Here is a 15789-nt window from a genome sequence, read left to right on the forward strand (position 1 = left end):
AGCATTTGTGTGGACTCACTGCGTAACTTCTCTCGATCAATATGGGAATCTCCTCAAGGTAAGCAGATCTCAGCTGCCTTGAAAGGATGTAATAAACTACCTCACATTACAGCAGGTTTTCATAAAGATTTAATATGCTACTTTTTCTAGAGGTTATGTGTAGTTTAATAACCCAGAGAGCATATTGAATTTCTAATGCTGGAACTTCAGGCACTGGAGACAGGCTGCTGAGAGGCAGATTTTGCAAAGGAGGAAAAGGCTGTTCAATAATCATGCAGAATAGATTATTCTCTAATCCCTCCAAAATGTAATGTCCATCTCCATAATCTCTTAAATTCCAGACTCAAAATCAACTGACCTTATGACATTTCCATTTGGACGTCTAATAATCGTATCAAACTCGACACATCTAACAGGAAAAACTTGATTCCTTCCCCCATTCCCCCCACACACACCCCTTCCCCACCTCCTCCCAGTCTGCCCCTTCAGTGTTGACCATCAGTGTCTTCCTACAGCTAGACATGGGCAGGCTTCACAGAGGGCTGGTAAGCAGATGCTGTGCAAGGACTCCCCTCTGAGCTCCCCCCTCACTGTCTCCCCATGCCCCCAGATAATTCAGCCCTGTCCACAAAAGCAACGCCCTGCAACCATGGCTCAACCCAGATTCTGCCATACCCTAAGCTCACCATCCATCAGTGTGTGTCTCGCCAATTACATTCGAGAATTTTATCCATACATACCAGAGCACAGCCACGCCTTTGCAATTACCTTTCTTTTACAAGTCACCATCCGCTTTCACCTGGATTACTGCAAGTCTACAAATTGTGCAGAGCACAGAATAGTCCATGATATCACCCACAGACCAGTCCAACATTTTATTCTCTCTACACTCACTTCCCTGCAGATCTTACCCCATCTCATGGCTTTAAATACTACCAACAATTTCCAGTATTTTTAAGCCAACACCCCCAAATGCACAGCTAGAGTACACACCTTTCTCTACTAATTTCCAACTACCTCTTCAACATTTCTTCTCAGCTGTCTAAAAGAAGGCTCAGTCTTAATATTTCAAAATCAAACTGATGTTCACACTACCACCTTCATCATTCTCCTTGCAGCTGTAATTACAGCTGTCAGCTCTGCTTGTGCAGTCTAGAAGTGGAATCTTTTAAAACTGGGTAAGACTGTATCAACCCCCTGCTCAAAATTTTTTCACTTGTTCCCACGCACTTAGACTAAAAGTCAAAATCCTTAGAGTGGCCTGGTAGGTGAAGGCTTAGCTGGCGTGGCCAGTGTTAACATCCTGCACCACCCCAACAACCCCGTACGTCCACATCCCAGTCATCTCTGTAACCACTCTGAGATCACATCTTTTATATAGTCAATTATATTGTCTACTTATTAGAAATTAAAAACATTATTGGCTCTTATAAAAGTCCTACCTGCTGGTTTGCTAGGTAGGAAGAATTAGCTAAAAAAGAAGGACTTAATGCAGGACATTACTTACTTGCATCTCTGCAAAGTTAAAAGAGTTATGTCCATTATCAATAAATTTCTAAAGAAAAATATCAGCTATCCTTTGAATGTCCTCCAATTGGCCAACACGCTCTCATGCACCTATACACTATCCTAAAGAAACTATATTCTATTAGATGAATAAAGAAAAAGAAATACATTAGGATAAAATATCCAAGAGTTTGAAGTAAAGCTTTACCACTTTAATGAACATGGAGGTTGTTTTCTGTGGATAATATTGCCACCCAGTGGCAAACATGGAAGTATAACACCAAAGGGGTGGAGAAATACAAAGGTCTAAGTACCAGATGCTCAAATTCAATTGTTTCTCTCAATATATTATGCATTTCCTATCAAGTAAAGTCAATCATTTATTTGGGTACTGACGTTCTAAACAGCCACACTTGAAAGTCCACATAGCGCTAGACCAGCAGACTCACACATGCCTAATCCACTCAACATAAAAAGAAAAAACGTGAACTACATGCACGCATTATAATTAAAACATAATCACCTTCATTGCATGGAGCTTATACTGTAGTAGGAAAGACAGTCCAAAAATTATATAAACATAAATGTTATAAATGCTGTTATTAAAAATGTAGGGTCCGCCCTCCCTGGTGACGCCATGGATAAGGACGCAGCACTGCAAGCTGGCCGCAGCTGCTTCAGTGTGAGTTCCATCTCCGCCCTGGAGGTGACCCACAGGGCGCGGCAGACTTCGCCTGACCAGCCCACTGCTCCCCTCAGCAGTGTACTTTGTTGATCTGTCTCTGGTGAATCCTCTCACCACCCCTGCACCTCTGGCCTGTACCCCAGTTCTGTATGCATAAATAAATAAATCTGTAAAAAAAAAAAAAAAGTAGGGTCCTATGAAAGCACCTAAGAGGGGGTGTGAGCCGGCCTGAGAAAGTCTCAGAAGGGAAATTCAGAAATAAGAAAGACCTTGAAGTACTTAAGGACAAAGAGCATGCAAGAAACTGAAGTCCAACTGAAGTGTGACTTTAAATAGTCAAAGGCACCAAACAAAACTACTGAATCACATGATTTACATATTCAGATATTATCTTTTAAGCAACAAAAATTTTTAAAAATCAATTCCAATTCTTATATGAGAACTGTGTCTGAAATGGGTGACAAACAGTACTGAAAACATAACTTTTTTTTTCTAGGTAAGAAATTTTTAACACATTTCCTAAAATGCATTCAGTCTGGTAATTAAAACATTCTCTAGACTGCTGAAATGAGATGAAGACAAATAGCAACTGAAGATTGGCATGAAAAACACTGTGCCTCTAACATAAGATGCACTTCTAGTTCTCAGGCTTGAATTAAATATATTCTTAGGTTGCTATTCTCTCCATAGAAAACACTATTATTTTTAAAAGGTTAGACTAAAGTGAGAAAAAAAAAAACTTAAGGTACACTTTACAGGAAGGAAAGTCACAAATTATTGAATCAGCCACTTAACAAAAATACATGCCCCACTTTAATTAGAGAACATTAAGAAATTTCTATCTGTCATAATTATAATAGGAAAGCAAATTCAATACGGAATCAATAGTACTTTGTGTGGTTAGAATAACTTTTTTAAATGAGGTACACCTAGTATAATTTATACGAAACCCAAAATAATTCCTCTAAATAACCTCTATAATTAACCACTTTTTAAAAAAGATACCTCAAGAATGATCACTGTGTCGGGAGCACATTCTTTTAGCTTTTATTTAGACAGGTTTTATAGGACCCACTGCTACACTGTGTTATGTAGTTACTGTGTAACTACAAATAATGTATTTCTTGAGTCAAAGTTTCCTCTATCAAGATGGTTAATATTTTTGGACAAAGAAAGTTCTTAATATGTAATTATAGTTATCACAAAATAAGGACTGGGATGGGTAATGAATAATTACACCTATCCATTTACTCCCACAATAACAAAATGTGCCATTTCACACGCAAAACTTACAGTAAATTCTTCAATTAATATGTGATTAATTTTAGTGACATATACTTATAAAAATTGTTTAGAAATTCTTTCCCAAGCATCTTATTTTTTCAAGACAGTTAAAATAGTCTTTCTTTTTTTATGTACTTCTAAAAATAACCACAAGAGGACAGTCTTTTGCCAGAAATAAATTTAAGGTACTGTAGCGCCTTACAAGATAAAAAAAAAAAATGTACCTATGCAACATGCTATTGATGTTATCCATTAAAAATCAATTCTGAATAAATCATGTTAGATTCAACAGTCATTAAATATTTGTTGATTTAAAGAATTACAGATGATCATAATGACACAACTACAACTTAAAAAGCCTCAGGTGTCACTGCTGGTGCAAGGAGTGAAAGCACAGCACTATGAAGCGAACTGCAGCCAGTGCAGCAAGAGATTGATCCCTGGCCAGCAGACCTCTCCTATCCCACCTGCTGCTCCCCTCAGCAGTGTATTTCACTCAGTCTACCTGTTTTACTCTCCACTCTGTCTCTGGTGAATCCTCTAACCAACCCTACTCGTCCCACCCCATATCTCTGGCCTGTACCTTAGTTCTTGAATGCATGAATAAATAAATCTTTAAAAAGAAATAAAGATCTTTATATATAATTTCAGTTGATTCTGAAAACACATAGAAAAAGCTACCAATTTTCTTTGTGAACAAACTGTTAAGAAGGTGATTTAGTACAAAACATAGAGTACAAGAGGCTTGAGTGTGCAAGCTATAATAAATGTTTGCAGGATATTACAAATCTGTTAGACACAGTCACTGAGCTGAAAGCCATTAGTAATGCTGCAAACTTACCTTGCCAACTGTCATTGCAGACACACAATTTCTCTCCAGTGAGGTCACAGTAGCCATGGTCTGGGCTGCCACAGTTGGCTTTACAGTAAGGGATGTCACAAGCTTCACCCTTCCAGTATTTATCACATTCACAATATACTTGACTTGGAGCAGAGATACTAGTTGTACATTTCCCATGGCCAGAGCAATTGTTAGGACAGGAGTTGATTCTGTAAAACATAACCCACCTATATTCAAATTCAAAATAATTGGAAAAGAATTTTGGTTGATTATTTTAGAAATTTCAATTTCTAAGTTGTGCCTCATGTGCTTCATTTTAATACATTTTCACCTGGATTTAATCCTCTATTCTGTACTCTTTTAGCTCCAAAGCAGGTCAGTTACATTTATGCTCACATGGCCTACTTTACACAGTGAGGACACTGTGCTACCAGGTAGAACCCCCCAACCCCACACACCTGCTTCTTTTCCGGCAAGCTCAATTTGCCACCAAACATCCTGAGACTCAGAAAGTGCTCTATTAAGAACAATTATTAAGATGAAGTCCTGTATATCTTGAAATTTAACACACTCGCCTGCTCACGGTAAGACATGAGTTAAAACTATCAAACTTTGGAAGTGAAATTATAAAAATCATACCAATGTGAAATAAGAAAAAAAAACTTACGAATAAAAAATGTTGAAACCAGTTAGATTATATGCGGCATCACTAAAAAAATGCAACAGTGCATAGCCAGATGTCGTCACAACTTCAGGAACAGTTTCATTTCCCCTGATTTCAGGGACAATCAAACCACTACAAGAGAGCAAAGTTGAACCATTACACCTACGAATGTACACACAGAACACACACACTCCCGTCAGAAAGTGTGACAAAGAAGAACAAATCCAAGCTGAGTTGCCACCCAATCAGTCCTAACATGGCTGGCAACAGTTGACATCTCCCCTCGCCACGTTCTTTTTTTCTCACCACTGGGGTAAGTGTCTTATTTGTCCTGTATGTCCTGCTGCTTGTGTGTCATGACACTGCAGGTGGCCCAGCCTTTAACAGTAGGCACGCCTTCGCTAGAGCCACTGTGGCCTCTCACAAGTGAGTGACCGTACAGTCTTACTTTCTCCCATGATGGCAAATTCTGATGAACCCACCGGTGACGGGGTAACAAGGGCAGTCAAGCATACCTTGACTCGGCATTGTAGGTCAGTCATCCAAAACTATGAGTGTTTATAGCTCTTTAAAGTTTTGCATACGTACAGGTCCTCTCTGGTGGTGCAACAGGTTAAAACAGAGCACGAGGAAGCTACCTGCAGTACGAGTTCAATGCCCAGCCCAGGATGTGACTCACAGGGTGCAGCAGGCCTCTCCTGCTTCACCCGCTGCTCCCCTCAGCAGTGTATTTCAGTATATCTGCCTGTTCTGCTCCCCACTCTGTCTCTGGTGAATTCTCTCACCCCTTCATCTCTGACCTATACCCTATTTCTTATATACATAAAATAAATACTCAAAAATAAAATTGTGCATACTTACACACAAATTACATTAATGTACCCCAAAAGAAAATGTTACCCATCTAAGCACACACACAGCTAAAAGAAAGTTAACATTGTGGGGCTAAAATGTAAATGCAAACACACTCTCAAAAGCAAACATATTAAAAAGTAATCAACTCTTAATGCTTTGCTAGTTATTCTATCTGCTAGTTTAAATGTGTGAAGAGTAAAAAATTGCCAAAGGAAACTGTCAACAGAATTCATATTTTATAATACCAGATTTTGTTACACATATTTTTCATTGTAGTACGACTATATCAAATTAAGTGCAAGGCTAACATATTTCCAAATCTCAATAATCAATCACTAAAATAGATAAAAAGAGCATATTCGTTGGTTAGTGTCATAAAGGCAATAAAATAAAGAGGGTTTCAATTTCTTACACAACACAGCAAGCAATGTGGACCAAGCAACCCTCCACTGAAGTCAACAAATAAAATAACAAATTTCATAAAAACAAGAAAGTAGGCCAGTGCCGGAGAAGTAGGAACCCAAGCACCAGTCACTGCCCCTTGCAGGAATCCTGATTTCAAAGTTGGAGGTGCAGTATGAAGGACTGGGAACATGGGGTTTTCAACATTGCTAGGGAAACAGAAAGTGGAACCCAAACCCAGTGATTAGGGAGTAAAGTGAACTAGTGAAGACAAGCTTTGGGAGTGGGGGTTTACAATCAGTGTGGGTGTGAATCACCTCAAATCCACCTGACTACTGCCTGCTAATACCCTAACACCCCAGGAATGTACACCCTGCAGGAATATAGTACCTTTCCAGACCTTTAATTATTGCTGCAAAGGACTTGCAAACATGATAAGCTGCACACAATAAAAAGTAATAACTTCTCCATTCCAATCAATTCTCGACATCTAAAGAAGTCTTGCCAACACCATAGAGTAATAAAGTCCAGCTGTTTTAGTGTGGTACACACAAGACAACATCACTGCATTGATGAAGGAACTATAAACCTGAGGTCTTGTTCTAACTATGACTTACAAACAGGGTAGCTGCGGACCATTCAGAGATTCTGTATCTCATTTCTCCATTTTGGAAACAGCCATGATGATATCTAACTAAGGGTTACTGTCAGCATTAATCACTGTGACCAATGAGTCCGTGAACAGTGCCTGTACCATAAAACCCAGTGAAAGCGTGGGCATGTGCAGCCTGGGTAACCCTATGGCCGGTGGGACACACTCACATATTGCCAGGGAAGTGCAATGCCAAGGACACAGATGCTTCTGTGGGTGCCTCCTGAACCTCATCTTCCACGTCTCTCCAGTCAGCTGCTGCTGGCTTTGATCCTTTATAATAAAGCTATGACCATAAGCCGAGTGTAATTTCTACAAGTCATTCCAAGTCATAGCTGAGGGATAGCATGCACCCCTGAATTTGTAGCCAGCTAGTCAGAAGTAGGGTTAGCCTGGAGCCCCAGGACCTGCAGCTGGTGTCTTAAGTGAGGGCAGTCTCAGGGAGCATGGGGCATATTAGCTGGAAGCTGGGCCCAAGCCCGGGTAGCTGGTATGAGCAGCCCTGAGAGCCTGTCTTAGCCTGACCAGATCCTCCAGACAGATAACAGTCTGGAATTGTGTAGGTTATCAACTCTTTGTTGAATGATCCATAATTATAAAGTGGAATAATTCAAACATTTAGAATGTGAATTCTTAGTAAAGTTAAGTACAATAGGCTTTTAATGCAGGAGAATGTCTAATTCTAATTCCAGCTCTACCATCTTTGCAAGTAAAACTTAACTTCTCTGAGATTCTCAACCATGCTCTGGAGATAACAATACTTCCACAAGATCTTGGGAGGATGAGATGACATTCAAAATGCTGAGGACAAGGCTTACCCAATAAACACTAGAATAAACACAGCTCCCTCAGAATAGCAAAATGGAACACTTGCTAGTGAAAATCCCTGGTTCCAGCCTCCCAGCCACATACCAAAGCCCTCTTGCTGATTTCTTACCAAAGTTTCACTATATTATGAAGAGAAGATTGGTTAGTATTGGTGGTACAAGAAGGTAATTCTCAGCACTATGAATCTATCCATAGCCCAAGTTCCATCCCCAGCCAGGGAGCTGACCACATGGGGTGGCAGACCTCTCCTGTCCTGCCTGCTGCTCCCCTCACCAATGTATTTCAGTAAATCTGCCTGTTCTGCTCCCCACTCTCTCTCTGGTGAATCCTCTCACCTCCTGTACCTCTGGTCTGTTCCCCAGTTCTTGTATGCATGAATAAATACATCTTTTAAAAAAAGTGATAAGGGATCACTATTAATTAATGCAAAGTTATTACAACTACATGAAAAGGCACATATCTAAATGATGGTTAATAAATAGCATCATAATAGAGAAGTGGTATTTCAATTGCTAGAAGTAAATGTATAAACCCGTATCCAGTCACCACAGTGGAACGCTTCACAGAGACATTACCTACAGCTTTTCCACTTCTAGCATCCTTAGATGAAGGCCATCATGGCTACCCTTCACATAATGTTCAAACAATTCATAAGCTCTAACAGTATTTTAAGCAATAGTAGTAACACAGAATCAGTATCTAAGCACCTAAGGAATCATTTCAAAATAGATAACTGGAAATACAAGTCCTTAGCATGCTTGCCAATGAAAAATGTAGTCCACACTGCTGGTAAAAAAAAAAAAATTGCAGGATAAAGAGTAAAAAGAAAATTAAAATTTTGAAGGGAACAATAAGCTGTTATCGGTATTTGAGAATTTAATAATGACACAAGATGTAAGAGATGCTGTGTAAATAACAAAAGCAAGAAATAGATGAGTAACTCAAACAATCATGCCGATTAGACTACACTAAATCACCACTCTATGGTCATGAGATTTTCTATATCTAACATTCTACCTCCTATTCATAAAAATATTTTAACATTTTGCACATAAATATATTTTAAATGACGGTTAAGATGCTGTGATTATAAAAGTAAGTCTGTCTGACTACTCAGTATTTTAAGAAAACTAAAATTCACAAATTTTGAGAACTGAAACATCTTTATGAAATTATTACATAAAGCACAACTTATACATTTTTATGAAACCTTAAATTTTGTCAATCCTCTAAAATAAACACCACTATAAAATACATTATTCACCTTTTAGTCAGCTAGAACACACATTGCTACATTCAAATAGGTAGCTCCCAAACATTTACTTTAAAAGAATAATTTACAATGATAATAAAGGATATTTATTAAGAAATCTATATTTCTGATGCAGTGTTTATTTATCTTTGCTATATCAATAGTACATTATTGTATACATCTAAGTTGATAGTCCCAGTAAGACACAGTATTATAACAATATAACAATCTGAAATGTAGACATCAATATCTCTGCAAAATTAATTTTGAAGTACAGATCAGTGTATGTATTTAAAATATAGTTTTCTACTATTGACTATAAGTTCATCAATTAAACACAAATACTCACCTAAGTACAGCTATTAAAGGTGCATATATTGAATCTCCATCATAAACATACATGTGATCCCAGCTACATTCTGTGGCGAAATGATTGAATCTTAATCTTAACACTGCATTTGGACTGGAAAAAAATATTAAAATATTTCTCCTTAATTGGTAATGTCCCAAGTATTTTATTAAAAACTTATTACAAATAATTTTGCTGCAAATCCTAAAACACTTGAATAAAAGATTGATAAGTAACCCTATCTATTTTGGAAAAGTGACATGAAACTTCAAAAGGTATCAAGAAGCCTACATACTGTCATTTTCTAATAAAGTACTCCACAGGAAAAGTTCTTGACTAAGATGAAAGTTACAGTTTATTGAAACCTTACTGAACTATACACTTAGCAGAGGTGCATGCAAGCTATGCTTATATAAAGTTTATTTTTAAGATTCAACACTCCAGAAGCATTACTCTCACTGCTACAGAATTCTTAACTGAAGGCAGTACAAGGCCTTCCAAAGGCCTCACTATCATGTACTTTTAACACAGAAACAAAATGAGGTCATAGGTACATTATGAATTAATAGCTGTCAAGTTCTCAAATACTGCTAAAATAACACACCCAAAAACCCAGAGTTTTCCCTAAGCACTTTTAAAATCTTAACTGGTTCTCAAAAATTCACATGAATTCATCTATGATCCATTCACAGTATGTTTAGATGATTCAGGATGGTGTCCTAATTACTGAAAAACACCTCTAAAAGACAGTTAATTCCTTTACAAAATGTTGTTTTTTTAGCACCCTTAAAACTACAATACTGGATAGTATGAACCAATGGCATAATTTGACATTGAAGATATTTATATTTTCCATGGAATCTTCAAGTCCATAACAAGCTGTTTAAAACAAATAAAAAATGTTTAACTTCTTACTATAGTAAGGTAACTAAAAAATAGAATCTCTGTAAAAATTAAACTCCTATCACAAGTGATAATTCATATTAAACAAGATATCAAAAAAGTTGCAAATTCCATAAAATATGTTATTTTCCCATAACAAATTACTGAATCAACTATATAAAAGTTGTTAAGCCTCAGTGTTTTAACACCAATATGAGCATCTTTATCGTTTCAGAATAAAATAAATTCAACCCAAATTGTATACTTACTAGCCTTCAATTAGCCATGTACATTTAGTTTTATATTTATAGTTAATTGGACCATCTGTTAAATATCCTGAAGGTTCTGTTAGCCTAGAAGACAAAATCATGAAAATAATTACTTTAAAGTAACTTTAGACCTGCAGTAGCATTAAAAAAAAATTAAACAGACATTAAATCAAAGCAATGGAATGCTGCAATTTTCAAAATTATTTTTACAACTTAAGAAAAAATTTGAATTGTCATAGATCTCCCTACATTCCAAAATAAATTCATCTTGGGCATCTTTAAGGCTTCCTATCTTTTGATTTCTTTATTTTTCCCAGTGGGAAAAAGAATAAAACAACGCTAGAAGACTGAGCATTGTACCAATGGGCTCCATGTTGACCAAAAAAAAAAAAAAAAAAAAGATCAGGGTAAATTTCCTACAAAGATTAAGTGAAGGCAAAATTTAGGCAGATCAAATGCATTTCGAAAGAGGCAGCTATATGAAGCAGAGATCATATATACATGCCATGTCTGGGAGTTAGATGATTAGCTACACTAGTTTGTCACACAGCAGGATCACAACAGTACCTGTCACAATGCTTTACTGAGCTCAACTACCTGCTTTAAATACCCCTTCCTCTGCTCTACTTCATACACCTTCTCCATGAACTCAATCAAATTTTAAAATAGGGTAAAAAAGCCAAAGGTGTTAAGAACAAAGGTTCTATGTTACACATAAAAAGTAAAAAGAAGGTCTCCTCCTGGTGTCACAACAGGTTAAACCACCGCATTATGAAGCTGTTCACAGCCACTGCAGCACAAGTTCAATCCCTGGCCAGGGAGCTGACCCACCCGGCACAGCAGACCTCTCCTGACCCGCCCGCTGCTCCACTCAGCAGTGCATTTCAGTAGATCTGCCTGTTCTGCTCCCCACTCTCTCTCTGGTGAATCTTCTCACCCACCACTCCTCTGGCCTGTACCCCAGTTCTGTATGCATAAATAAATAAATCTTAAAAAAAAAAGTAAAAAGAAAACTACAAAAACTTGACAGTGTAAAAACATTTGAAGCAAGAAGATCCCAGATCCACTTCAATCTGTTTTCCTTATCTCCAGTCCAATTATTTTATAAAAAACACTATATTTTAATTAGCTGAAATAGCTTTCCATCCTTTATCTATCTATGTATGCATATATACACATTACCGCACACAACATACACTCAGATTCAGGTCAGAGCCATCTTCATGTATTCATATATACACATATATAGATGTGTATAAACATAAATACACATGCATATCAGGGTCATTACCTAGTTTTAGAAAAAAAATTAAATTTTCTTTATAGGACAGAGCCTGGAAAACGTTAGGAAAGTAAGTTTCATTTGTATAAACTTAGGTAAACAGAAAGGTCAGTCAATATAAATACTACTTGTAAGTCTTCCAGGATCCCTACAAACTACTTTAAGAAACAAGAAGTTAATTCATGCTTAGAAAACATTGTGAAAAGCAGCAAATCCCAGTGATCTCAAATCAATATGATATAAATGGCACATTTTCTATGTGTCAGGTACTACTGCAAGGGCATCATGTGTTACCTCATTTCAAAAACCCCAGGAGAGTGGTTACTAATCCCATATTACAGAGGAGAAAATAGAAGCGCCATTTAAATAACCTCCTGATGTTTCACTTCCATGCAGTCATTCCAGACTAACCCTCCACAAAGACAACTAAAAAAGCGAAGGGGGGCCCTCCCTGGTGGCGCAGGGGGTTAAAGCACAGCACTAAGAAGCTTAAACCACTTCCGCATGAGTTCGATCCCCGCTTGCCCTAGAGGAGATCCACATGGCGCGGCAGACCCCTCCTGACCCACCCGCTGCTCCCCTCAGCAGTGGACTTCGTCATCTGCCTGTTCTGCTCCCCACTCTGTCTCTGGTGAATCCTCTCACCCTCCACATCTCTGGCCTATACCCCAGTTCTGTACAAATAAATAAATAAATCTTAAAAAAAAAAAAAAGTGAAGAGACAACTTTTACATCTTAAAGCATCTTCTAAGTAATAAAATGGCAAGACGCACAGGTCTAAATCCAGAAGTTGCAACTTCTTTAAGAGGAGCCGGGCACTGAGAGCTGCTCTTGCTCTGAAGACATTTGTCTGTTTGAAAGACCAACAAAAGGCTCAGGCTTTGACAGCCTCCAGATGGGAAGGGAACAAAAGCTGGGGTTTGCCCACAAAAGGTCGGGGCTCAAATAGACGGCCTAGCTCCTGAATCAGGACAGTGATTCGTAAGGGTGAGGATGTAACAGAAGCTGCCAGCCTTTCCACGGCCTGCAATGGCAGAAAACCCCAGAACTTCAGCTGCCTAAGGGATACTGGAGCTGCCAGTAGCCTAACAGAATGCATAGTTACCTTCTAGAAAAAGAGCGCGTGGCCTCAGCGAGGTTAGTGTGGAGACAGTCTAGGCTGCCTCCTACTCATTTTACAATTAAATCCCTCTTACACAGAGATAACCACCCCGGAACAAAAACAAGTGACTACTGTGTGCATCAAGAGCCGTGGAAGGCAAAGGGGCCAGGGAGGCTGCAATTAAAGTGTGTCTGGGGCCCCCCTCCGTGGCACAATGGTTGGAGCACAACAGTAGAAAGCTATAAAGTGGTCCGAAGCCACTGCAGCATGAGTTCGATCCCCGGCCAGGGAACTGACCCCCATGGCGCGGCAGACCTCTCCTGACCCGCCCGCTGCTCCCCTCAGCAGTGTACTTCAGTGGACCTGCCTGTGGTGTTCCCCAATAAGTCTCTGGTCCACCATTGCTAAGTCATGGGCACACCCCCAGGCCAGGACTTTAAAGCCCAGGAACTGTACTGGAAAAGGGAGGATGTGGCGTCAGCACCCAGGATCGAGGGTGCATCACTGAAGAACTGTAAATGTAAGGGTGCAGGGCAGTGACTGTGGACTTGAGCCTATGGCCCCCCAACATGAACAGCTGAAATCTCATGAACGGCAGGGAGAGCCAGAGCAGACTGCCATGTCTCCTTACAGATGGGGCTAGAATTTGCCGTCTGAAACACTGACATGCATATCATAGGTCCTAACCGCCCCCTCCAACTACCCCCCACATACATACACACTTCTACACAGACACGCACAAACACATTCACGCTCACATGCTGGCCCAAAGCCGAGATACCACCAAATAAGCAGTTTGAAACCCTGGATCTTAGCAGAAGCAGCTGCCCCAGGTTAGGGTTTCCCATTCACAAAGCGGAGCATGAATTCCTGGCTTGTGGCCCGGCCTCAGCTATGATCACTCCAGCTCCGACACTGTACCTACCGGTGGGCTACAACTCGGGAGGCTGGCATGAGACTGTGCCAGGCACAGAGGGCTTCAGGCTAAGGCACAGAGTCACCACAGAGCCCATCATGCATCTTGCATACCCGTGGGCCTGTGAGTAGTATGTACCCCTGGCGTTTGGTGCCCTTCTGCTCAGTGCCTACCTACTGCCCTTTCTCAGTACCAGCACCAGGCTCCCACAGTCCATGATGGCCGGGAGCCTGCAGCTGCCAACTGTCCCCCACCCCAAGCAATTCCGAGAGGCCCCTGTGAGACAATGCCGGGGAACAGCGTTCCCGGGCCTCCTGTAAGGTAACCATGGCGAGTTCCTGGGAGCAGATGTCAAGCAAGCTCTCCCAGCGAGCACAATAGCAATTCCTCGGCCATCCAGAAGTCACAGACATGCCCTCCCAGCAGCCGGGACCTTGGATGAGGATGTGGGGCCCCTGCTGTCTTAGACTAGGATGGTGGAGGCTGTGGCTACACTAGTTCATGTTCTTCAGGGTTCACTTCTTACTAGCCAATCCCTCACTCCCCTAGTCCGTCATGCCAACGCTTCTTGACATTAAACTTTTCCTATTAAAATTAATGTGCGCCAGCAATCCCACTCCTAGGTATCTACCCAAAAGACACAAAAACACTGATTCAAAAAAGACACCTGAGCCCCTATGTTTACTGTTGCTTTATTTACAATTGGAAAGACATGGAAACAGCCCAAATACCCAAAAGTGGATGACTGGATTAAAAAGATGTGGTACATATACGCAATGGAATATTACTCAGCAACCAAAAAAAAAATAAACTCATGCTTTTTGCAGCAACATGGTAGGAGCTGGAAGGGATCATGCTTAGTGAAATAAGGCAGAAACAAAAGGAAAATACCGATGGTTTCACTCATAGCAGGAGTATAAAGGATCAGGGGAGAAAATATTAATAAGAATGGACAACTATATACCAGAGACATTGTTTGGGGGTGGAGTGGGGAGTGGGGTCAAAAACGTGGGGGAGGGAAGTGCACTGGACTATGGTGATGGCACACGGGTGATTTGGTGATGGGAAGCCCAAGAGGATTACAATTAAGATGAAAAAAAGCACAAAATGATGTAAAAATAAGCTATTATATTAAATTTTTAAAAGGAACAGTACTAAACCTCTTTTAAAAATTAATGTGTGATACACTCTTTTCTGATTAGGCCCCAAATCAATCAATAACAATAACCAAGGATATGGAAAAATGAAATCTCACTGCTAAAATCAAAAGAATTGATACTATCGAATACTGGTGAGCATGAGGAGAAATGGAATGAGTCAGCAAGACGTCAGCAAGACGGTGTGAAGTAGCTGGTACCGTCCTGAATTGCTCAGACAGACACATCGCTGGGGCAGTGAGCAGCCCGGCTACCCTGAGACGCGGGAGCCCTCACCGCCCCCTCAGCACACCTGCAACTCTGTTGAAGGGCTCCCCCTTGGTTGCCGGAGCCCTCTTTTCTGTAATGGGTTAAAAGTGGCTAGGAATCAACAGCCTCCTGGAGACCATCCTTAGTCAATGAATGGTTTCATGAAAGAATCTAAGTACCCCAAGCTACCTGACCTCCCAAGCTACCTGGCCTCCCTGACAGAATGGACATCTCTCCCCAACACTGGGATGAAGCTCCAGCCAAGCACCAAGGATGCTACACCTCTCTCTTCTCCGTCCACTGCAGTCAGAGCCCATGCACCTCCCAAAGATCCCAGGCACAGGATCCACTTCAGAGTGGGGGGGAGGGTCCTCAGAAAGCAGATGTTCAGACGCGAGCTTGGGTCTAGCCCACTCACTGTTTGGGGGGCAACGAGGGCCACACCGAGGGCGGAGGGGGCATGACTGCGGGCACACTACTGCACCACCTGACCAGGACCCACACACACGCTGAGCTGAGACTGGACGTCCAGGAAGGGGATACGCTAGTGGCCAACAGCCTGCAGGGCCGCTCCTGTGCTGAGAAGCAGCCCCATCGCAGGCCGAGGGCTCCCA

At 40.5% G+C, this 15789-nt stretch overlaps 1 protein-coding gene across 1 annotated transcript in view; it reads right to left on the bottom strand.

The window, feature by feature from the left end:
* The window catches only part of ATRNL1 (attractin-like 1), a 426906-nt gene that overhangs the window by 397915 nt on the left and 13202 nt on the right, over window positions 1-15789 (bottom strand). Inside the window, exons 2-5 of the mRNA XM_004680415.2 lie at window positions 10470-10553; window positions 9319-9432; window positions 4984-5112; window positions 4317-4525 (exon numbers count right to left, since the gene is read on the bottom strand). Of these exons, the coding sequence (XP_004680472.1) occupies window positions 4317-4525; window positions 4984-5112; window positions 9319-9371 (391 nt within the window). The 5' untranslated portion in view covers window positions 9372-9432; window positions 10470-10553. The remainder of the gene's footprint in view (window positions 1-4316; window positions 4526-4983; window positions 5113-9318; window positions 9433-10469; window positions 10554-15789) is intronic.

The sequence above is a fragment of the Condylura cristata genome, unplaced genomic scaffold (assembly GCF_000260355.1).
Source record: "Condylura cristata isolate star-nosed mole 26May11 unplaced genomic scaffold, ConCri1.0 scaffold00011, whole genome shotgun sequence".
In the NCBI taxonomy this organism is placed as follows: domain Eukaryota; kingdom Metazoa; phylum Chordata; class Mammalia; order Eulipotyphla; family Talpidae; genus Condylura; species Condylura cristata.